Below are 25,862 nucleotides of genomic sequence, written 5' to 3' on the forward strand. Positions count from 1 at the left end.
TTAGGACTCTCATCGCTTAGTTCACTGGTCTGTGTGCTTTAATCTCTCTCTAACAAAAATAGAGTTACAAAGTATATTATGAAGAATCTGGGGGTGGTTTACCTTACAATCGGCTTATTTGATTTAGGAAATGTGATTTCCCGCACAGGCTTTAGGTCCCATGTACTCCATAACCTAGAGAGGAAAAAAGTCATCACCTAATTAAGCAAACCAAAATTTCCTTCACCAAAAAAACCCCTATGTATTTGTTTATTTGTTAAACATCATCTGGAAGGAAACACAATAAACAATTAACAGTAGCTACTTCTGGGAAGTTTGCAGGGGGTGGATGTGGAAGTAAGAAAACTTGGTAAATTTTCACATTGTTAATCTTTTATACAATTAATAGACAATATACAATTTCAAAGCTACACGAAAGCTAAGTTTATTACTTACAAATAAAACAGGAATCAGTGAAGAATCTATATCTGAAGGTGATTTTAAATCTCCAGATATTAAGTATGAACGTGCCTAGATATTTAAAGCTAATTTTTGCAACTGCTGTGTCCTTATGAACAAGAGCAAGCAAAGAGAATCAAAACTCTTCTTACCTTACAATTCCATTCTCTAATCCCCCGGCAATCACATTGATAGATACTCCCTCAGGCTGGTTAGAGAAGGCAACGGAACAGATGATCTCCCTGCAGTGCACATGTCCAACAAGGTCCCCGTTCACTGTCCAGAGTCTGAGGTCGCTGCCTCCACCAGCTAAAACACCAAAATCGTCCCATAGGTCACCAGAGTGTGGGTACATCAGAGCCCACCACCCTGGGTCCCAGAGGGGCATCCCCACGCACCGAGCTTGTTTGTTTTAGTGATAAAATTTATAGGCAGCTCATGACTGAAGCTGTATAAATAAAATTACTACATAATAAGTCACAAAGAGCTCTGCATATTTACCTAGAGACAATGACCATAGAAAAATAAAAATAAAAAGATTAATTTAGAAATAGAGAGCAACAAGGTAAATTAATCATGTATTTTTGTGTAATCATATTTTAGCAAATGAACTGCCAAGGCTGAATTTGAAAGTACCTAAAAAGTTAAACAATCTTCAAAAACAGAAGAAAATATTCTGTGAAACCAACTGTAAGAAGGGAGTTACGTGACTTTTCAAGAAAAAAAAGTTATAATAAAACTTAGCGGAGTTAAAAGCTACTTCTTAAAGAAAAAAAAAAGCTATCTAATTCCTCAGAATGTCTAACATTGAATCTTGTAACTCACTGACTTATTAGACTAATTTTTTCTTTTCAAAGACCATGAGTAACTAAACTTTTTGGAGTTTTCCAGGTGCTGGAAGAGGCAGTAATTGCTGAGTGAAACAAAGGGACATAAAAAAGACATAAAAGGACACAGAGTGTATGATTCCACTTAGATAAAAGATCCAGAATAGGCAAATTCATAGAGATCGGAAGTAGAATAGTGGTTCCCGGAAGCTTTGGGGCAAGGAGGAATAGAGTTATGCTTAGGGAGTGTCTGCTTGGGATGATGAAAACATTTTTGAAATAGTGGTTCCACCACATTGTGGGTGTGGTGATGCCACTGAACCATATGCTTTAAAATGGTTCAGATAGCGACTGTAACGCTAAACATATTACTACATACGTAGAGAAAAGGAGGTTAACAAATGCCCAGTGTTGTACTTAAGACTTCCCACTGATTAGGAGAGATAACCTAAATAAAACATCAAGATGTAGGAGTTCAATATACTAAAGAAATACAATTATAGACGATAAACTCCTCTTTTCCATGGGTAGACATTTCACTCTCTCTTGAATTTAATACTTGATAAAAGATTTTAAAAATATATAAAGCAACCAGATGTGTGCTAGTAAGGTTAGAAGGCTTATCAAAGACATTGATGTAGGGTTAATCATTACCTGTAATTGACAGCTATTGCAAGCTCAGTCCTTCAAAACCAAAAATCTAAATGTGGGCCTTGACTCCCTGAAATATGGTACAGAAGTCAATAGGCAAAGAAGCACCCTAGCAGATTACCCACACCTCGGGCTACCACAAAACCAAGTAACTACTCTCTGCCTAAGATTGTAAATATCAAAATGGAGGCCTTCACTCAAGACCAGATTGCTTTCATGTGTAATTCAGCATGTCAACTAAAAGTCAGAAAATTGGGCATTCCTGAAAAAAAAATTATTCTTCCTACACATCTTCACTGAAATTAAAATAAACTGGAGAGTCACTGCCCACCCCGAATTTCATATTATATTAACTTTATAATGCCATTGGCCATACATGACCAGGCTATGAACCCTAGTTAAAAGGGTTTTGATATAGTGGCAGAATGATTTTAAAAATACAGAAACCATCTATTATAATATTTACATAGTTTAATAAATTTCACATCTTATCATCATAAAAACCACATCCTATAAGGACTGGATGTGGTTTTTACGATAAGATGTGAAATTTTTTATGATCAAGAGGAAAGCGCCTGCCAGTGTAACTTCAGCCCTGACACTGAAATTTTATATACATATGTGTAATGTGTATATATATATATATGCATACACACATATATAACATAAATACATACACGTACATATGTATTTACTTAAATTTTGATTTTAAAGTTACCTGGATGGTACTCACTAATGGGTCAAGATGTTTGATAGGCTAAATCTGATAACTTTCTTTCCTTCTTGGACTATAAGACTAGAGGATGAACTCTAGTTTGGGTCGTTAAACATAAATTTCGCCTCACTTTAAAAAAAAATCATTATTTTTATTTTGTTCTCTATATACCAAATTCTTGTTATGACTTCTCTTATATATGTACCAAGAGGCCTTAAAAAGTGAAGAAGGCCTTTTTGTTCAGACTGGAAAAAAAAGTTCTAGCCATTACTCTATTATACTGTGCACTCCCCAGGGACACCTGAATACCCTACTATCCAGTTAGTAACTGCAGCAAAAGTAATTTTGTTTCTTGTTCCCATAAGACTGGCTGATATAATATCACAGATATAAATCACTACTGGCAGCAGGAAAGTAATTAACTTTACAAAATTCAGCTCCCTAAGGATCAGGCCTAACTTCCAAATGTTGCCAAAACAAGAAAGTAGAGAGCACTATATAAATAATCATTATATTATTCCCCCCAACCTCCCCCCTTGGTATGACGTACTAAAAGCTGCTAATGTACAAATCAAGGGAGAACAATTAGCAAAAGTCATCAATCATCTGCCCACACTTGTATTATCAAAGTCAATGGTTCAAAATTTTTTTCCCTTAGTTATGATGATTAGGAAATAAAAATGTTTCCATGGCATTATTTTATAACTGGATGCTAAGATTGGCAAATGTTTCCCATCTGATATCTTTAAAGCATGACTGAAGACATTACTTTTCTGGAATACAAGAATTAATGAATGTTTTATAAAATCAACAATAAAATTCCAAGAGATAGCTGCAGTATAATAAAAAATAAATACTTGGTCTTTGTCCCAGGTCCCTGGCATAGAGCTCCTGAAACCCTTGTAATTTACCATCTTTTGTATGCTAACAAGCTGACTCCTGGGGGGCAGGCCCTAGATAGCCTCAGGATGGGGGCCTGTCACCAGACAAACCAGCCACGTGGTTAGGAGGTTAGAATTTACAGTACCTCCCCACCTCTGGGGATGGAGAGAGGCTGCAGACTGAGCTCAAGTACCACAGCCATTGATTCAATCATCCATGCCTACAGAAGGAAACCTCAGAAAAATCCCTAAGTAACAGGGTTAGGAGGGCTCCCGAGCTGGTGAGCACATTCATGTGCCAGGAGGGAGGTGCACTCTGAATCCACCCAGACACGCCCTCTGGATCTCCCCCTATACACCTCTTCAGCTGGGTGCTTATTCCTTTTTTTTAAGAGAGAGAGCAAGAGCGAGGTAGCGGGAGGGGTAGAGGGAGAAGGAGAGAAGGAATCTTCTCTTCGCTCCCCCAGCCTCAGCCCGAAGTGAGGCTCGATCTCACAACCCTGAGATCATGACCTGAGCTGAAATCAAGAGCCGGACACTCAACCGACTGAGCCTCCCAGGCGCCCCTGGCTGTTCATTTCTATCCTTTGTAATAAGCTTCTGTAGGTAGGTATAGGGTTTGACTAAGTTCTGTGTGCTTGGTGGGGGGTTGGGAACTCCCAAATCCGCTAACTTCAAGTAGTTAGTGTAGAACCGAATCGCATTACTGAGCACCCAGGTGGTGTCACAGGATTGGGGAACGGCTGGGTGTCAGAAAAAACCAAACAATATAAAACATGCAAGTGAAGGATAGAGGACCACCCACTATAGATATGTCCAAGATAATCTATACTGAGTGGGCAGAAAGAGACAATTTTTCAAAGGATTTTTTGATGCCAAGGTCCTTAAGAATAGAAATGCAAACAGAAAATTTATAAATTTTCCAACTGTTCTTTACTGCTGGATGCGTCAAGTTTTTAAATATGTATTACTTGAAAAAACAAAAACTAAAAACAAACCTCTAATGAAGATATAACTCTGTCACGCAAATTTCAAGGCAAATTATACCTCCATTTATCATAATACAGTATTGTTCTCACTCAGGAACTGGAAGATACATATATTCAAAGCTGATGATTGGCTGATGCTTTGCATGTATGTCACGGGGAAGGTAGTGAGTTAGTAGTTAAAAGCGGAAGCCAGAAAAAAGAGAAACAAAACCCAAGAAAATTCAGATAATTATGTAACAATAATTTGCTTAACTTCCATGTACCCAAATGTAATCTTACATATATCAGAAAAATGACACTATTAGCTTCTCCATAAGTTGGTCCCTAACTTGATGAAGTTTTAACACACAAACACGCTATTAGCACAGTATTTAGATGTGGTTAGGGACCTGAGAGACGTAATCCAACAGTGTAACTGACACTGCACCAGCTAAGGACTCCGTGCTTTGGTTCGGGCCTTGCTCACCTGAATCACACACAGTAGCGATGTCACCAGTAGTTTCACTGGCAGAGACGGCCGTGACGGGGCTTTTGTGTCCTGCCAGGCTCTGTACATAGCACAACCTGAAAGACCAAAGACAAATTTGCATATGATCATTAAATATCAGTAGCTTCTCTTGTATAATTCTCTTCCTCAGTGTATGGACCTATTATTCATAAGGCATTGCCCACTATTTCCTAACTGATCTTTTGATTTCAATACGATTACAAATTTTGTATTTCATGCTTAAAATGATCATAATGTAAAGATCTTATTTTAGTGCATGTGTTTCACACAGGAAGAACGGAGACATAAAGGCAGCTGTGTTTGCGTTGGAGAGGTTCTTCTGTACCTGTTTAAATCCCATATGATGCAGGTTCCATCTCTGCTCACACTTATCATTATACTGTAGGGTTTGCAAACAAATAAGCTGGTTATCTCTTCTGTGTGCCCGTACAGATGGATCTGAGACTCCATTTCGATCTCTGAGGGCTGAAATTGAAAAAAGTCAGTGAAGTACAAGATAAAAAGCATGACAAAAGTTTTCCTAGTACTGTGTCTCAAAAATAAAAACAACTCAAGGGACTCAAACATTCTTCTCAAGCATATCATGTTTCAATCCACTGCAGGTCAACTCTTTCCTAAAGAGTAAAACTAATTAAACATTAAAACATTTTTAATTGTCCATAATTTCAAGAATTAAAATGCTTTTCATTTTTGTCTTCTTGTCCAATCTTTGTCCAAATACATACACAAATATTTTTATAGTTATGATTATTGTCATCCAAATAATTTTGTATTTTGTATTTAAACATTCTTTCTATTTTTTAAGTGTTTTTTTATTATATTATGTTAGTCACCATACAGTACATCCCTGGTTTTTGATGTAAAGTTCGATGATTCATTAGTTGCGTTTAACACCCAGTGCACCATGCAATACGTGCCCTCCTTACTACCCATCACCAGCATATCACATTCCCCCATCCCCCTCCCCTCTGAAGCCCTCAGTTTGTTTCTCATAGTCCATAGTCTCTCATGCTTCATTCCCCCTTCTGATTACCCCCCCCTTTCTCTATCCCTTTCTTCCCTTACCTATCTTCCTAGTTCTTATGTTCCATAGATGAGATAAACCATGTGATAATTGTCTTTCTCTGCTTGACTTATTTCACTTAGCATTATCTCCTCCAGTGCCGTCCATGTTGCAGCAAATGTTGAGAACTCATTCTTTCTGATAGCTGAGTAATATTCCATTGTATATATGGACCACAGCTTCTTAATCCAGTCATCTGTTGAAGGGCATCTCGGCTCCTTCCATGATGTAGCTATTGTGGACAATGCTGCCATGAACATTGGGGTGCATATGGCCCTTCTCTTCACTACGTCTGTATCTTTGGGGTAAACACCCAGTAGTGCAATGGCTGGGTCATAGGGTAGCTCAATTTTTAACTTTTTAAGGGACCTCCACACTGTTTTCCAGAGTGGCTGTACCAACTTGCATTCCCACCAACAATGTAGGAGGGATCCCCTTTCTCCACATCCTCTCCAACAATTGTTGTTTCTTGCCTTGTCTATTTTTGCCATTCTAACTGGCGTAAGGTGGTATCTCAGTGTGGTTTTGATTTGAATTTCCCTGATGGCTAATGATTTTGAACATTTTTTCGTGTGTGTTAGCCATTTGTATGTCTTCATTGGAAAAGTGTCTGTTCATATCTTCTGCCCATTTTATGATTTGTTTATTTGTTTCTCGCATATTGAGTTTGAGAAGTTCTTTGTAGATCTTGCATACCAGTCTTTTATCTGTAGTATCATATGCAAATATATTCTCCCATTCCGTGGGCTGCCTCTTAGTTTTTTGACTGTTTCCTTGGCTGTGCAGAAGCTTTTTATCTTGATGAAGTCCCACAAGTTCATTTTATCTTTTGTTTCTCTTGCCTTTGGAGATGTGTCATGAAAAAGGTTGCTTTGGCAGATGTCGTAAAGGTTGCTGCCTATGTTTTCCTCCATGATTTTGATGGATTCCTGTCTCCCATCGAGGTCTTTCATCCATTTGGAGTTTATCTTTGTGTATGAGAGAGTGGTCAAGTTTCATTCTTTTGCAGGTAGCTGTCCAATTTTCCCAGCACCATTTATTGAAGAGACTGTCTTTTTTCCACTGGATGTTTTTTTCTGCTTTATCAAAGATTAGTTGCCCAAAGAGCCAAGGGTCCATTTCTGGGTTCTCTATTCTGTTACATTGGTCTATGTGTCTGTTTTTGCTGTCTTTGTGATCACAGATTTGTAGTACAGCTCGAAATCTGGCATTGTGATGCCCCCAGCTTTGTTTTTCCTTTTCAACAGTTCTTTGGCGATTCGGGGCCTTTTCTGGTTCCATACAAATTTAAGGACTATTTGTTCCAGTTCTTTGAAAAATGTCATCGGTATTTTGATGGGGATGGCACTGAAAGTGTAGATTGCTCTGGGTAGCATGGACATTTTAACTATGTTAATTCTTCCGATCCATGAGCATGGAATATTTTTCCATCTTTTTGTGTCTTCTTCAATGTCTTTCAAGAGTGATTTATAGTTTCTAGAATATAGGTCCTTTACGTCTCTGTTTAAGTTAATTCCAAGGTAACATATGGTTTTTGGAGCTATTGTAAGTGGGATGGATTCCCTAATTTCTCTTTCTTCAGTCTCATTGTTCGTGTATAGAAATGCAACTGATTTCTGAGCATTGATTTTGTATCCTGCCACATTACTGAATTGCCCTATAACTTCTAGTAGTTTGGGGGTGGAATCTTTTGGGTTTTCCATACAGAGTATCATGTCATCTGCGAAGAGAGACATTTTGACTTCTTCTTTGCCGATTTGGATACCTTTTATACCTTTTTGTTGTCTGATTGCTGTCACAAGGACTTCCAGTACTACGTTGAATAATAGTGGCGAGAGTGGGCATCCTTGTCGTGTTCCTGTTCTTAAGGGAAAGGTTTCCAGCTTTTCCCCATTGAGAATGATATTTCCTGTAGGCTTTTCATAGATGGTTTTTATGAGATTGAGGAATGTACCCTCTATCCCTACACTCTGAAGGGTTTTAATCAGGAAAGGATGCTGTATTTTGTCAAATGCTTTTTCTGCATCAATTGAGAGGATCATATGGTTCTTGCCTCTTTTCTTGTTGATATGATGTATCACGCTGATCGATTTGCGAATGTTGAACCACGCTTGCATCCCAGGGATGAATCCCACTTGGTCATGATGGATAATCCTTTTAATGTACTCTTGGATTCTATTAGCCAGGATCTTGTTGAGGATTTTGGCGTCCATATTCATTAGGGAAATCGGTCTGTAATTCTCCTTTTTGATGGGGTCTTTGCCTGGTTTGGGGATCAAGGTAATATTGGCCTCATAGAATGAGTTTGGTAGCTTTCCTTCTTTTTCTATATTTTGAAATAGCTTTAGGAGAATAGGTATTATTTCTTCTTTGAATGTTTGGTAGAATTCCCCAGGAAAACCATCCGGGCCTGGAGTTTTGTTATTTGGAAGGTTGTTTATCAATGACTCAATCTCTTCATAATTAATTGGCCTGTTTAAAAAATCAATTTCTTCCTGTTTCAGTCTTGGTAGTTTATAGGTTTCCAGGAAGGCCGCCATCTCTTCCAGATTGCTTAATTTATTGGCATATAGCTGTTGATAAAAGTTTCTAATAATCCTTCCAATTTCATTGGTGTTGGTTGTGACCTCTCCTTTTTCATTCATAATTTTATTAATTTGGGTCCTTTCTCTATTCTTTTGGATAAGTCTTGCCAGTGGTCTGTCAATTTTATTGATTCTCTCAAAGAACCAGCTTCTAGTTCTGTTGATCTGCTCTACTTCATTAATACTTTTTTCAAGTCTACACATCATCTTGACCATTGTTACTCTGAACTCCATTTCTGATAATTTGGTTACATCCATATCCATTAGTTCTGTGGCAGAGGCCACAGACTCATTGTCTTTTCTTTGCTGGGGGGGACTTCTCCTTCTTGTCATTCTGATGAGGAGAGGTTGTGGGTTGTCCAGAGCCCAAATTATTGACCGGGACCCAGGCCGTGCGCCCTTGTTTTATAGGGACCTTAGGGTTGTGGGCTTCTTGATTTTTCAGCCTGCCTTCTGGGGGAGGGGCCTGCCATGCCGATACTTAGGCAGCCCTGTTTGGGTAGAGTCTCCGCGTCCCCTGAGAGGGGGGATGGGGATGGGCACACTGTGAGCTGGTATTTCCAGGCTTTTGTTCTCTGAGGGCTTTCCCTGGCAGTTTGCTGTGCCTCTTCTGAGAGTCAGAGCAGCAGTGGCGGAATCTCAGCCTCTGTCTCAGAACAGAGGGATCGCGGCCTGTTCTCCACTGATGTTCTGGCCACTTTAACTCCGTTACTGTTGGTGCTGCTCAACCCTGCAGCGTCCCGGGATGTGCGCCCCTCACCGGGCGTCCCAGCCCTCACTTCCAGGGCTGGCGTGTCTCTGTCCTTTGTGTTTCTAAAACCGCCAGCTGCCAGCCACCAGCCGCCCCAGTGCGCTCCGAAGCTCCGTTTCAGTCTGGTCGCGTGCATTCCCGGCTCACAGTCCTTCTGCTCTCTCGCGGGTGCCGGTCCACGAGTCTGCCTGCTCCCCCGTGCAGGTGGCTACCGCTTCCCCGCGCCCGAACACGGCGGCTCCCTCCCCCTTCCGTTTATCTTCCGATATCTGTGCACAGTTTCACGGCTCCCCGCTTTGTACCTCAATACTCAGCGCTGGAGATGTTCATTTGTAGAGATCCAGATGTATCTTCCTGCGTCTCAGGCTGATTCCGTGGGTGTTCAGGCTGGTCTGGTACCTATCCAGCTCGACTCAGGGGACCGGCTGAAAAAGGGGTCCCCTACTCCTCTGCCATCTTAACTCCTCCCCTCCGCATTTTCTATTTTTGACATTGTCTTCAAAATGATTTTAATGGTGTTATAATATTTATACAGTTGGTATGCCATAATTTACTTGAGCATTTTTACTGATAGACATTTAAAATTGTTTCTAATATTTTCAAAATTATAGATGCCATAGTTAAATCCTTCATGTTTAAAAGTTTAGTTCTTCTTCTGACTTATTTCTTGAGAATAAATTTCCAAAATCCTACTAATGAGTGAGTGAATACTAATAATTTTATAGTTCCTGACAGTGTACTTTCCAAAGGAATTGTACCAATCTCTGATGTCCTCACACATCACCATTACTTGTCCATAGTTACAGATTGGTTTTCTAAATGAAAGGTTGCAAACTGATGTTCCACGGGCCACGTTGGCTCACAGATGCCAGATGTCTATACTAGGTTTGACTCTTGTTTTCATTAGACTAAGCTGTTTATTGTCTAAAGTATTTCAATATTTCCACTTCAAAGGATATAGAAAAGTAGAAAGAGTAAGTATAATAATAAGCTGTATGTTGACCACTCAGTTAAACTAATCCTAATATTTTATATGATCGGTTTATTTTTTAAACAGAGAAAAAATCAAACACTACCCAGTTTGTGTACTGGTCTATTTTCTCTCGTCAGAAGTTACTACCATCCTGAATTTTGTATTTGTTTCCCACGTATGTAGAACTTATGTTCTACTGTACGTTGCCATAACCACAAACAACACATTGTATGGTTTTTCATGCTGACAAATCACTTTGTATATGTGCTATTATTCTCTAGGTATCTTTTGCATCCTGCCTTTTTGTTCACCACTGTTTTGGAAAGGTAGCTGTGTTGATATATATATCATATGTTTATGAGCTGCCGCTCATCTATTTTAAGTGCTATATAGTCCAGGCTTTTATTCACATAAAGATACATAGTTTACACTGAAAGAATCAAATGACCGGGCAATACCAGGCTCACATTCTTTCTTGGAACGACAGGCTTCTGTCGTGTGGCAGTTGCTTCTGTTTGGCTAGGACACGTGACGCTCAACCACACAGTCACAGAGAGGATTTCACAAGGCCCAGGGTCCTGGGACTGGGCCCCTGCTGTCTCTCCTCTGCCTCCGACCCTCCCCACAAGGCCAGGTGTCTGCAGGCCCAAAGGGATGTGCCCAGAACCCTTTCAGATGGTGCTTCAGGGTACCTGGGACCAAGGAATTCCTGACGGCAAAGGCCTGAGCCCCTTCGTTTTCTGCCTGAGCTCTGCAGCACTTGAGTTTGTGACTCACTTCACATTCTAAGTCTCTGAAAATTTCCCAACTTTTAAATGTCAATCAAGGTTGCTTTAAGTCGCATTTCTTTTGTTATAACCAAGTTTAACTTTTTCACATATTCACTTGCTTACATGTAAATTTGTGTGCCTGGTTTTGTGTATTTGTTACTGCATTAAAAAAATTATTTGGGGGTGCCCGGCTGGTTCAGTCTGTTAAGCCTCTGACTACCCGCTCAGCGGGGAATCTGCTTCTTTGCCTCTCTCTCTACCCCTCCCCCTGCTCACGTGCTCGCTCTCTCTCTCTCTTTCTGTAAAATAAATAAATTAATTAAAAAAAAAAAGGAAAATAAAAAAAATTATTTGGAGGAATTCCTCTACTTGTGGAATAGAATGCAAATATCTTCCTTGTTTCTGCTGGATCACCCGGACCACCATACCAGTCTATGGACACCTTAACCAAAGTCAAGCCTTAAGATCTGGACATCCCAGGGAATTGCAACCCAGGCTGTAATTCCATACAAGAGTTGGCCCCATTGGACTCATCCTCATTCTTAGGATATAGTCCTTCAGGGACCAGCCTTTGGAGAAGGGCCTCCTTGGGACTCCCCAGGCTTGCTCAGTCTCTGAGTATTGTTACCTATTCCTCTCACAAGAGCTGCCTAAGGACAGTGTCAGTACTCCAGTATTGACAAATGCCCTCCATGTGAAAGCTCCCCCCTACTTATTTACCTCTCTGGCCTGGGAATTCCCTACTAGCTTGTCAGCAATTTGCTGTTTTAATATCACACACACACACGCACACACACATATACACACGTATGTGTGTATATATATTTTTTTATTCCATGATCAAGATATAATTTATAGGGTAAACACAGCATAGGACCCCTATAGTGGTTGTTGATAATTTTATAGATTTTATACTTTAAAATGATTGTAAGAGTCAGTATTACTAGATGATTCCCTGACAGGTAAGAAAACAATTTCCATGGGCAGAATAGGAACATGAACTACTTCATTTAAAAAATGCTCTTGAGGGGTACCTGGATGTCTCGGTCAGTTAAGTGTCCAACTCTTGGTTTTGGCTCAGGTCATGATCTCATGGGTCATGAGATCGAGCACCATGTCCAGCTCCACGCTCAGCAGGGAGTCTGCTTGAAGATTTTCTCCCTCTGCCCCACCCTCTCAATAAATCAATCTTTAAAAAAAATTGCTCTTGAATGACATAATACTACCTTGGATAAGCATCATATATACTCTCTGGCCACCACAGATTCAGAGAATGGAAATATAGGTGTTCACTTACATGAAGATGAGGTGGCCATACTACTTAATTAGTGAAAAAAAGAATGACTCAAGAGCAACTATTTTAAAATCCGTTATCACTTTTAGAAGACAGTCTTCTCTAATATATAAATGGCTTATCGATAATTCCTTATAACAAGTCAACTTATTCACCCTTACCTAGAATACAGTTTAGAAGACGATCTTGGGAGAGTCAACAGAAACTTACACTGTTCAGTTAGATATGCTTCACTAGGTAAGGAACATATGTCATAAGAACCCCTTGAAAATATTCTCTAACAACAATTATTTCGGTCACACCCTGCACAGCACTTGGGGAGCCTGTATTTGTCTGTGTTAAAGCTACCACAAATGAGAACATAAATACTTCTAGAACCCTGGCGTTCAGTGGGTTGGTAGAACAGCAACCAGAACATGAGGGGCCTCCTGCTACCCTCACGGGCATGGGGTCATGATGCAGCTTGTGGAATGCCAAAATGGTGAGATGGTCCCTGAGAAAAAGTGGCAAGAACATCCACAAAAACCCATGTTTCCTCCCCTCAAAGCAAACACTGAAAAAAGCACATAGCTAAGATGCATTTTGGGACATGGTTTAAATAGTAACTGTTGATCTCATGACTTAATCATCTAATACTATTATACTTAGGAGAAAAAGAAAACCCTTATAAACAAAGCTGAAAAATCTACTTTCAGGCAAATGTACAACTGTGGGAAGGTAAGCAATGTAAAGCTCACGGTGACTTCACAAGCCAAGGAAGCACATGACTCGCCGTGCTCACGTTATAACAGGCACGCCTCTGATCTGTGTCCGAAGCTCTGCGGTACACGATTACTCCTGTACTGACAACTTCTTCTTCTTTATAACCCACACTACATACTGTGTTAGTGTACAATTAAAATTTTAAATTATAGGAAGAATGGAAGTAAGGGAAACTAAGAACAAGGTTATTCAAAGTGCTGCGAAAAGCAAAAGAAAATAAAAACAAAAGCAGCAGCTAGTTTTTGCAGAGGAGTCGATGGCACAGTGCAAAACGGTGAGTACACACGCGACAACTGCTCTAGCAGCGGGGCTGAGAAGATATTTGGAGAAAAAAAGAAATACAAGGGTTTAGAAGATAAATGTAATGTCCACAGTAAATATTAGAGATGTTAGAAGATTAACATCCACTTCAGGCCTTCAGGAGTAAAAAGAAGACATTCCAACAGTTAAGACACTTCTCTGCGGATACCTTGGCTTCTTTCTGTGCTGGGATGGAAGAACTTTCCTCAGTCTCCCTTTCCTGCCCTGCTTTGACCCCGCCTCCCAGCATCTCATACGCCAAACTACACATAAAAGTATTTGCCAGCCCCCAAGCTACCACGCCTCTGCTTCCGCGTTGTTGGTTTCCTGTGCTGAAATACTCTGTCCTATTTCTCCAATTAGTAAAATGATCCTTTAATATCCAGCTCAAGTGGAACTTTTCAGGCTTTCTGACCTCCAGGTCCCGTTCTGTGCTCTTCGTTCTCAGAGCACACACACCAGTGTCCTGCAGTATGTGCCCTCTATGTGCCCGTCTCCTGCGAAGAGCCCTGCCCCAAAGCCCCCCTGGGCCACTGCGGTGGCCTCCTAGCAGGCACCCTTGCCTCCAGTCTCAGACCCCCAAGTATCGTTCCTGGCAGGCGCTACAGCGGGCTTCCCAAAATGCTGGCTGGATCACATTACAACTGCTTAAAACATCTTAATGGCCCCATAGGCTAAGAGATGGAAACAATATTATGGTCACATTTATACCCCAAGGATCACAGGAAAGAACCTTTTAATAAGAGTTTAAAAGGGAATAAACTTGGACAGAAAAGTAAGAGGAACTTAGCATCACCCCAAGCTAAGAAGACTGGTTTCACCCAGTAGAACATATTTAATAATATAATGGAGAAAACTGTAATGGGGGGGCAGAAGCAAAAGAAAGTTCTAAAATAAAATGATAATTATCTCAGTTCTAGAAGAAAAGGATAATTATCATCCTAAATTTGCCACTTATCCTCAACAGTGCTAGAGAGAGTTGATTCAAGATAGGAACAACAGTAAATTAAAAGAAGTATTGTATAATATGTCTTTTTTTTTTCACTAGACTGTTATATAATTTAATTCTCAAATCCTGAAAATTTAGCAAATGGCTAAAATAAATTTCTTCCAGTAAGTGGTGGAAATCAAGATGGGCTACTTGGATTTTGCTATAGTCCAGAGACTGTAGAAAGGTTAAATACTAGGTGTTCTAAGCTTCCAAATTTTACAGAATTTTGCAGTATACTCCTAAGCATGCAGGCCAACACCAGGAACAGAGGCAAACAAGCATCACAACGTCCTAAAAAAGTCTAAATACAAAACAGATCATGACTCAAAATACTATGTCTTTGACATGAAAAGATAGGATCATTATAATTATTTTGAAAAATTTTCATGATCCTAATAAATCTAAAACTAAAGAGTCAGATATGTGACCTTTTACATTTTAAGAGCTTATGCGAAGAAAAGATTAAAGAACAAAAGATTGAAGTACAAACATTTTCAGTTGATCTTATACCAACGAATTACACTCCATGAGCATTTTCTTCTTCTCACGAACATGAAAATCCCAAACTACCCATGAAATGAACCCGGGACCTACCGTGCTGCTGGTAAACCTGTTGGCGTAGGCCGTGATGACCCCACATTTGCTCCCAGTGAACAGCTGGCAACTGTCAGGCACCCAGGCACAACTCGTTACCTTTGAGAGAGGACAACCAAAGATCATTGTGTTGAAAAAGCAGGAGAAATGTTTCTACTTCTCTGACAGTTATTTAAAAAATATATAACCACAAAATTTAATAAATATTTTACTTGAACTGATTAAAAATGTGCAAGATATAATAATATTCTGTAACATTAAGCCAGATGGCTAAAGGCTGTTTCCAAGTTAAAATGTATTCTATCATTGTCTATGATTTTATATTTTTCTGTACACACACACACACACACACACACGGCCATTTGTTCCTCAGAAACTTAAACAAAATGATCCAGGATTGACTAGATCAAGGTTGCGTGTGTGTGTCATGTGCATATGTGCGTGGTTTCACACATTTACCTGATTTTTACTTTTTTTTTTTCTTTTTCTTCTTTTGGTGGGGAATTGGGGTACATATAAGGAGAGAGGTATTGCTTCTAGCAGTTCTAAAGATTGTTAGATAGGAGAAGAAGGAAAGATAAATGTGGAGAAAAAAAATCCCAGATTATTCCTTTGGGACTGTAAGCCCTTCAGTCCTAACCATGGAGGTGCTATTCAAGGCCACTCAACTCTCTGGCCCAATAAGTCTTCCTCTCGCTCTGGGCACCAGCTGACCCTTAGCGCTGGTCGCCAGTGCCTCTGCTCCCATGGGTCCCTTCTCCAGTCCCAGCTGTCCCACAGCCCACACTCCCCTCACGCTGCACTGTGCGAAGGAGACAGAGGTCATTAGCCGCAGATCTCACCCCCTTCCTTCCTTTGTGCCTCAAGTGTCTCAGCGCCTCTCCTGTTTTAAAGGAGGAAGCCCCTCTGCTTTTAAGGGCAGCCCCACCCCATTCCCAGAGTTCCTTGTCATTGCTCTCAGAATTTCAAGCTGTCTTTTGCTGGCTGCTTCTCCTGGACCTGCAAATGTGTTCAAGTGTCTGCTACCTTAAAAATGACTTTCTTTCATCCGGGCTCTTCTTAACCCTCGATACATCACCAGAGTCCATTAGACCCAATTTCATTTTTTGAATTTCTTTCTTGAATAGTTCTATTTGTAAGGATTAATATTTCAGGACTTTTATTCTTTCTCAGAGGGCTTCCAAAGAACAAAGAGAAAGTATATTTATTTTTTTATATATAGAATAAAACTCAGTGCCTTGTGATTACCATATGGGTCTACCGAACCCTTTCATAAATCTGAGTTACATTATAGGGTTTTAATAATTTCATCTTCCCTCTGTCTCGAACCAGTTTGCTGTCATCACTGTAGGAATTTTATTTCATGACTACTCAACAATTATTCCCAACTCTGCTAGAGCAAAACAAACAGGAAAATGCAGAATGATGGATCTCCTGGAAGGATAATGTAATCTGTGAAATAAAATGTCATCTCTTGGTTTTCTGACTGTACTGTCCAAAGAGTGGTGCCATCTTTCAAGAAAATATAAAGACTGGAGATACTGCTTCATACTCTGCTTTTAGCTTTCATTGAACACAGCTGGGAATTCAGAAATTTTCATGTTCTACTGATAACAGAAAAGAGAACAAAACTGACAGAGGACTAGGTTTCATGATTATGAGATCAGTCAGAAGGTGAAGGCAAAGAGATGGCAGGACTCTAATCTCTAATGATGACACTGTGATCGTAGAAGTGAGATCTGAGTGTGCATCCTCATACGATAACATCCCGGATGAATTTTCTCAAACTACAGAACTACTGAGTAGACAATATATTTCTAAGGATGAAAATGAAATGCTCTCATCCAGGCGGTCATTTGAGCCGAAGTTCTTTATCACAGAGTATTTTGCTAAAAGAATCTGGACAATCCTGTTTTGCTAAAAGGACTTAATGACAGTGTTCTTTCATCGTTAATGATGCTTGTGTGCCAAACTTTACATGATAGAAGTAATTTTGCAATGTTCAAATTCTTATTAAAAGTTCTAATAAGGCTGTTTTCCACTGTCCTTATGCTGCTTACTTTTGTTAGTTTACTGATAACCAGATAACAAAAAGTGATGACCTTTTTTTCAGGTATATTGAGGGTTAAGTGAATGAGTCATTGTTCTCCTTTCTTTTACTGCTAAAAATCCCCACCAGTAGAAGCTTGCTAACATGCTCTAACATGCTCAAGGAATGGGGAAATGGGGAAATGGGGAAATGTTAGGACACGTGAATGAATAGGCAGAAGATGTTATGTAGGTAATGGGAGTCAGGAAATGGAAAAGAATTTCCCATGGAAAGAAAGACAGTCACAGAAACAGGGTTTAACATACATTTTAGTATGGGAAAAAGTTGTGGTAGTGTGTGTATATATATTTACATACATAGATATATACCTCTATATACATAGATATACATATGTATATATACATAGATATATATATACACACACACACAACACACACACACAGTATATATACAGTATAAATACAATTGGAGACATTTTTACAACAGCTTTAGAAGAGAGTAGTGGGGAGTACTATTACCCCAGTTTCAAAGAAGAGGAAAGAACCTCAAGTTTGGAAAGGTTAAGGTGCTTGCCGAAGGCTACAGAGTAAATAATAAAGCCAGGGCACTAACACAGATCGGAGGGCTTTAGTTGGGCCTGATGCTCTTTCTACCCATTGTGATGCCTAAACCCCCAGTCTATTTAGCAAACACCAGGTACAGAGGATGGCACTCTGGTTATAGAAAATGACACAGTGACAAAAGGCAAGTGAACACTGAGAAGAAAGCAGTGTTGATTTTGTTCCAACGCTGCCAATTGCTCATGCTGACTAGGTGATTATAATACCATCTCAACGAGATCCTGGGGAGAAGACAAATTTTGGGGACACAGAATAGCAATAGTCAAGAAGTCTGAGCACTGTAAACAAGGCCCAAGCCCAGCGTTATCAGCTTCTGGACTGGATTAACTGCAGAATATTAAAGACTAGCTGTTACCAGTCTGACTCCTTTCCGAAGAATTACACTTAATTTTATGATAAAGTATTTCGTAAAACGTTTACCTGATATTGCTGCGAACTTTGTATGAAGTTTATTGGAGGCTCGCTTTGTTTACTCTTCAACCTTAAAATGTTATCAGCGTATCCCCAGCTCAGGATGGCTGACCACTGAATGTCAGTACTGTTCATGCTTCTCACACCTCAAGAAGGAGACATAAAAGTATCAGATTGCCACCGCTCAACTGTTATGTGACAGCCCCCCCAAAATGGCGGGTTAAAAGCTGAAGTTTACATAGCAGAACACAGTATCTTTCCAGAGCAAATCATCTTTGTATTCATAAGATGGACAGACTTAAGTTAGTTTTATTCCTTTAATGAGAGTGGGATTCTAAGAGTGGAACTAATTCTTCTTCATTCATGGTGTTTTGGTTAGGGCTTATTTGATTTAGTACTAAAATGTCTGTTAAGAAATTTTTATGGAAGGCAATGATAGTCAAGCTTACTCTGTTCATGTTCTGTGACACTTTTAAAAATAAATATAAACTAGACACTGTTTAAATAACTTTGTAGCTACCACCTGCTGAAAAATCAGTGTGGACAACTATCAATGCTAGAAAGAATATTGCTACCCTAGAAGCAACACCTGTCCTGGGAAGGAACCATTTAATGCTGTCAACTGCCAGGGCTTTGCACAGCAGACTGATTTAACAAGGTTCTGCTCTTTTTCTCCTTCTCTTTTTTACAACATAGTTTTATGTCCTTTGGGGATAAAGATGTGGACATTCTGACATCACTTTTCAGTACTATTCATAATCTATGTCTTGTTGGTATGCTGAATATAGCTAATGCAGCATAAATGTTGTAACTGGTGCTGCCCTCGAAATCTGCATTGCTTTAGTCCCTTACAGACACAGAATGTGCTTTATGTATTCCAGCACCCAGCAAAGTAAGCCCGTATATAAAGGAATAAAACAAATACATACTTGTTGAAAGAATCAATAGCACAGTGGAAATGTAATTCACTGATTTTTGTTTTCTTTTGTTGAGTATAATACCAAATGTTGACATCAGTTTTGCAATAAAGGAATTGAAATATACCCACTTAATAAAAGCTCCTCTAAATATAAGCTGCTAGGGAAAGGAACCACATTTCATGAGTCTCAGGCCCTCTCAAATTCTACCGTAACGCCTGGCATGTAGTGGGCACCCAATAGCCCATGTGCTCAATGAATGAAATACATCTAGTAACAGCCCCCAGTTTCTCATTCCAGCATTTACAAGATGCACTGCCTTTTTTTTTCTTTTATCTTTTTTTTTTAAGAAAAATTAACTTCTCCTTTACCTACTAGGACAGTGACTCTTAAACAGGAGTTTTCAAGAAAATGGTGTTTCCAGCATGCTTATGCTTGGACTTGAGCCCCAGAGATTCTGACACAGTGTGGCTCAAATGAGACCCAGGCAAGCATATTTTGAAAAAAAGCATCTCAGGCAATTTGGAGGCACAATTCTCAAGTAAGGGTTTAAGGTCATCAAAACCATCACAGTTACATTGTTCTGTGCATGTATAGCTCAGCAAAACCACACAGTTACTTGATTAAGCAGCGCTCAGCGCCTTGCAGCTGTAGCACGTGACCTGATGCCCATCTGCAAGCAGGGCTCTTACTCCTAAGACCTCTACCATGGGGTGAGCGCTCCTCTTGCTCCTCTGTGCACTGTAACGTGCTGGGTACGGCAGTGAGAGCTTGCACAGTCCCCTGGGGGCCCGGGGTGCTTACAGCCTGATGGACCTTTACTGAGCACTCAGGAGTCAGGCACTGTGGTAGTCATTCCCTATATTATTTCATTTAATCTTTACAGTAAATTACCCTGTCAGGTCAATCCTTTTGTTATTCCCGATTTACAGATCAAAAGTCAGGATGTAAAAGGTTTAAGTAATTTTCTCAAAGTCAAACAGCTACTAAGTGGCAGAGGAGGGATGCAAACTCAAGGCACTGCGCCTCCTGAGGCCAGCACTTTGTATCTGCCGTCCTCCATTGTTGTGTATTATAATCTGTTGTATTATACTACTTCCCCGCACAACCTAGATGCTGGCAAGCCCCAAATACATTCTACAAGGGAATAAAGTATAATTTGAATGAACACAGCTATCAAGGGCTCTGACTATCGTGGCACAAATAAGATAGGTTGACAATTACATTTGACATATTTAAATCCCATGATGCTAATAAGCGGTAACACCAGCCCTTTCTCTTCTGCTCAAAAGAGATAAACTTCAGTCCACTCTAATTTTTTAAAGGTAAATTATTGACATATTTTGGTACTTTATTATTAGTAGTAAATTATTTGCAACACACCTCACAACTAATTGCAACACTGATATTATAATAGTTACGATTAAACAGATTTACCTGATCTTACTAATTCACTAAACTTAGATAAAATGATAAGCAGCCTTACTACTAACAAGTATAAAGGCGATCACTGATTCTATGATATAAACAAGAGTAAGTCTACAAAGAACTGTGGTCCAGCCAGCACGCTTAATTTCTCCGAGTGGCCTCTGTTCGGCACGGGTACTGCACCCTTAGAGTGCAGAGCTGTACGTGGTGGAAGGAGCCTGGTGCGCCATAATCATGTTAAACACAAACAGTGTGACCGTCAGGACGCAGATCTCGTCCACATGCCGGCTTTTAGGCACATCTGCACACACCTGATAGGAACAGTCAAGCATCCTCATTGATTTTAGTGCCCAAAGCCCATGCCTAGGAAGTAGGGAGAGTTCTTTTACATTGACCGAAATGGTTCACTACATTAACCATAGAGTAATTACAGCACTTTTCCATGTGTTGCGAACGAAATGGTTCATTACGTTAACCACAGACTAATTACAGCACTCTTTCACGTGTTGCTGTTAGCGAGTTAGTGCACAGAGGGTGAGAAAAGGATTGCTTTCCAGGCATACTTATTTTTAAAACCTATTTTCAAGGCTATCACGACTTCCTTGTTTTGTTTGTTTTACTCTCATGACTATCCCTTCTGAGGTACTAGCTTTGCTGTCCAAATAACTCTGCTGTTCTGGGATTCAAGAGCCTCACAAGGTACGTGTCTACAAGATGGACACTGTTTGCATCGTGTGAGCATAACCATTTATTCTTGTCTCTGACGACTCCTCTCATTTCAAACGGCACTGCATTTAATCTCCCCCTTTTTTCCATGTGGTATGTTTCATTCCTACTTTGCACTAAATAAGCATAAATTTGAATGATTTTTCACCATGGACTCAAAACTTACAAATAAAATAGTGGCACAGATGAGCTAGCAACATCAAATGTCATGAAAAATATGCCTACAGTGATTCTCATTATGTTTTCTTTTACCTTGTTCTTTGCTGTACGTCATCAGAAGACAGAAATTCTGGGACAAACCACAGATGGCTCTGGTGGGCAGAGCCTGCAGAGAACCGAATCTTTCTCCATGGGGCTGGCTGAAGCAGACCACAGGTACCGGAGCGCTTGGAGAACCTACATACTCCCCCCACTTCAAGCCTTTTATCCACGACAAAGGACTCTAAAACAGAGGAAAATAAAAAGTATGATTTTTTTTAAAAGGTAGTAAATTTAGAATGACTTCTAATTTAAATTCTAAACGAAGAGTAAGCAACCTGATTATAAGCCCTTTGTAGGCAAAAATTATTTTATATATATTTTTACTTCTCCTGTACTTAGTATATAGAAATATATGCTCCTTGTTTCTAGACACAGTGATGAAAATATAGATGAACCCCCAGTCCTCATGGAGCTGCCTTCCAGCTGGGATGAGGGGCAGACAAAAAATAAACAGACGCACACACACCAGGTGCTGAAAGCTCTACGAAGAGGGGGGGAGAGGACTGAGAGCATTGGAGCTGCTATCTTAGATTTGGGGTCAGGGAACTGAGGAGGGGATGTCTGAGCAGAGACGTGAAAGAAATGAGAGAGCAAAGTGGGGCTTGTCTGGGGACAGGCCATCCTAGGTGGAGGGAACGGTCAACACAAAGGTCCTGAGATGGGAATAAGGCAGGTCAGTACCAGGGTCCCACTGTGAGCGGACACACGGCTCAGATCTTCACATGTACCAACTGCAAAGTTAGTCAGCACTAAGCATAGTGTAGATTAAATGGCATTTATTACTTTTCAGGGAGGTGCTATTAAATTATTTTGACATGATAAAAGAATAGAATAGAATAGCTTTCAACTATGAAACACAGCATTGGCGATCTGGTTTTGATAAAACAACACTATCATACTGATGTTTTAAATTTGAATTTTACTGGTTGTATCACTCTGGTTTGTGTTTAGCATGCAAATTTGATGTATGTGAGCTCTGAGCATAAAGAATTTACATGTCTTCTATCTGTATTCTACATTTACTGTATTTAAGTAACATTATTTTAAGAAATGGTTGTCAAAACAAGGTCTGTGAAAACCATTTTCTCTTAAAATGGGTCACAGTTTCCCGCAGTTGGGGATGTGTTGCTTTATCCTTCCTGTGCCTTTTCATTTTCTGCCATTCCCCTCCGCAAACCCTTACAGTTTCCAATTCACGGCCTCCCATCCTCCGCTGCTTTTATGATGAAGAATTTAGGTGAGGTTTAGAATCCATTTTACTCTTTAGGTTTGGCTGCTTTATTTTTTATTTCAAAGTAAAAATTATGCCTACTTTCCAGTTTAAGAGGCAATAGTTTTTACCATTACAATCAGGGGAGGCAAAAACATACGTAAGGAGGCAAAGACATACGTAAGGTTCTCCCTTAGCTGTAAGCCACAACATTCATACTTCTGGTCAGTACTGTTGGTGGAAGATGGCCAAGGCCCTGCCATGCATGTGTGTACAGCTGTACCCACGCTCAGACCATTCTCCAGTCCAATCTGGTGGGCAGGTTCCTGTTAGGCCACTGCCCCGGCGGGCTTTCCCTGCTACTAGCCCGCTGGGGGCTGGCCGCCTGACCTGAGCTCCCCAGAGCCCCCCCTCGTCTCACTAACACAGCACTTACCACATACAGGATATCTCTGTTAAGGGGCTGCAGCGCGCCTTTAGGCCAGGACCTTTCTATTCATTGTGGTGTTCCCTAGAGCCTCGGAGGGGGCCTGACATTCACGGGGTGGAGTCAACTTTTGGTGAATTCTACTGAAATTAAAATGACATACCGGATAGGTAATTTCTTTGACCTGTTCTCGGGTTTCCCTGAAAGCAAACTGCACTAGCAACCCCACAGCCGCGGGAAGCTCTCCTTCAAGGTTGAGCTTGGATCCGGGTCTGCTGGCATGGGCCGACTGGAACAACTGGCGAGGGGTCTGGCCGTAGGTTTTTATCATGGTTTCTAGCGCTCGCCTCTGAACTGGATCTTCAACTGCAGAGACATCCATTCCAAAATATGTCTGAAGGGTAAAAGAGTAAAAGAGAACAAGAGGTATGCAAAAAGCAAGATTGGCAATGACACCAGAGGGGAAACAACAATTTGTTTTTTCCTCTAGGTAGTAGTTTACTCTCCTCTATTTCAAATGGAAATGGTTTGAAAATGTTTTTGATCGGTTAGCATCAGTAAGTAATATAATGCTTATTATGTCAATTATACCTCAATTTAAAAAAATGAGGTTTTTCTTTGGTCTTGTCTTTCAGTGAGGACAGATGAAAAAATAAGCAAGATTTTCACTTAAGTTGATCCAAAAAACCAAGCAGATTAGCAAGTGGATGCATGTTTTCTGTAACTGCCTGTCAGATATTGGTCAGAAAACTAAAGTGAAGACGTTAGTCAAAGTCATTTCAGGTGGTCAACAAAACTGAACAAGACAATGTGTAATTTTTACCTTATGGCAACACAGAGGCAGAAAGTAGAGGACCCTGCCCTGCCCCAACTTTCTCAATTTGTAGAAATGAGGACTAGAAGTTCAAAGCCATTTATATCTGGCCTGAAATTATGTGATGTCCAAATACTCTTTTGTTTTTTGACATTAATATGCTCAAAGAAAGATTTTGATTACTCTTCTCTCAAGACACAGTGGCTAGTTTCATAGGATGATTTTCTGTTGCTAACTGATGGAGGGGCCAAGGGCAGGCTGCCCAAAGATGGACCACTTTGGCATATTGATTTGATTTGATTTTAAAGATTTATTATTTATTTGAGAGAGAGAGAGAGTGCACATGCCGGGAGGGGGGGTGGCACAGGAGGGGCAGAGAGAGGGAAAATGAGAATCCTAAGCAGGCTCTGCATGGAACCTGATGTGGGGCTCGATCTCACGATCCTGAGATCATGACCTGAGCCAAAATCAAGAGTCAGATGCTTAACCAACTGAGCCACCCAAGTGCCCCAAGTATATCAATTATTTTAAATAGAAGTTACTTAGGAGACTGCCTGTGTAAGAAGGAGACCCAGACCCTCCTCTGTCCCTCTGAAAGCAGGAAATAAATTTCCCATGTGAAAGGTACCCTCCCCATAGCAGGAGGTAGAGAGACATCCATATCACCAGAGATAGGAAATTTAAAGTGGAAAAGGCTATATAAATGATGCTTGTTATTTTTATTAATTTACTATCCCAGCCCAAATTCTGTTTAGAGATCCTTACTAATTGAAGTTCCCGAAGTTAAGTTTTCTTTGTCCTATCAATTCGTCACAGATTTATTGTCTCTTTGTCTAAAAAGTGTAAAAACTGCCTGCCTTGGTCATTTCTTGAGGTCTTAATTTCATTATTGAGCCTCTGTGTGCATATAATTAAACTTTGATTTTTTTCCCTATTAATCTGTCTTATGTAGATTTAACTCTTAGCCCAGCTGGAAGATCTTGAAGGGTAGAAAAAGAATTTTTCATTCCCTTCACTCACACACACCACGATGGAGATAATGTGATTATCAACTATTGAGGCATGTTTTCTTACATATATATAGACATTGGTACGGAGCCTAGATTTTTGAGGTCTCTATCTCTCCCTTTTTCCCAGGCAGAAGAGTCAGGAATTTGAACACTAGTGTCACTGAAACCCAAGCAAAGTCTTTGTGATTTCCAGTTTGTAAGCTCAAGAGCAACGCATGTGTGCCTTATGTATCCTCAGAGAGTATTAACTGAATCTTGACTTCCTGTCTCTGTGTTTGCTTTGGGGGTTTTCAAATACGCCACTGAAACTGACTAGAAGGTTGGCAGGGAGAAGTCTGTGATGCGCTGCAGATCCCTTCAGCCTCCTTCGGCCATCTTGGTGAGGCTACCAACGGAGGAGGCTGGAGGACAGACAGCTTCATCTCTCTGGCAGGAGGCGCACGACTGGATAAGAAACAGTCAAACTATTCCATTTTGACCAAGACACTGTAGAGAGAGTGGTGTCCTCCATGAAGCACCATTCTTAGGACATGAAGCTGAAGAGAAAGGTTGGGGGGGTGGTCAGGGCAATAATCAAACTGGAAGACGAGTGAAGATTCAGGACTTGCCATGGTCCTTTTCTTTCTCCCTCAGTGTTGGAATAAAAAAAAAAAAAAGACTTCATGTATAAAGCTAAGTTATGGAAAAAGTCATCTGTTTAAAGCGGTATACAGGAAAAGGTAAAAATGAAGTTAAGATACAATGCTGGTAGGTAGTTCAGGAGAGCATTATTTAGGTTCTAACGAAAACTGTGGGTGATTCTGAAAAAGTGTGGTGAAAATTGCAAGCTCTTTAATGTAAAGAGTGCTATTACACTTTTCTTCTTTGTGTTGTCAACCCCTGGACTCAGATGGAGA

At 40.2% G+C, this 25,862-nt stretch overlaps 1 protein-coding gene across 4 annotated transcripts in view; it reads right to left on the reverse strand.

Moving 5' to 3' along the window:
• Positions 1–25,862, reverse strand: part of LYST (lysosomal trafficking regulator) — a 186,874-nt gene that overhangs the window by 1,884 nt on the left and 159,128 nt on the right. For all 4 annotated transcript variants that reach the window (XM_048218849.2, XM_048218847.2, XM_057308234.1 and 1 more), the window contains 8 exons: positions 23,306–23,536; positions 21,497–21,686; positions 18,183–18,319; positions 15,093–15,191; positions 5,335–5,474; positions 4,968–5,065; positions 591–747; positions 103–174 (listed from right to left, as the gene is read on the reverse strand). In XM_048218849.2, coding sequence (XP_048074806.1) covers positions 103–174; positions 591–747; positions 4,968–5,065; positions 5,335–5,474; positions 15,093–15,191; positions 18,183–18,319; positions 21,497–21,686; positions 23,306–23,536 — 1,124 coding nt within the window. The remainder of the gene's footprint in view (positions 1–102; positions 175–590; positions 748–4,967; positions 5,066–5,334; positions 5,475–15,092; positions 15,192–18,182; positions 18,320–21,496; positions 21,687–23,305; positions 23,537–25,862) is intronic.

This window comes from Ursus arctos, unplaced genomic scaffold (assembly GCF_023065955.2).
Source record: "Ursus arctos isolate Adak ecotype North America unplaced genomic scaffold, UrsArc2.0 scaffold_7, whole genome shotgun sequence".
Classification (NCBI taxonomy): domain Eukaryota; kingdom Metazoa; phylum Chordata; class Mammalia; order Carnivora; family Ursidae; genus Ursus; species Ursus arctos.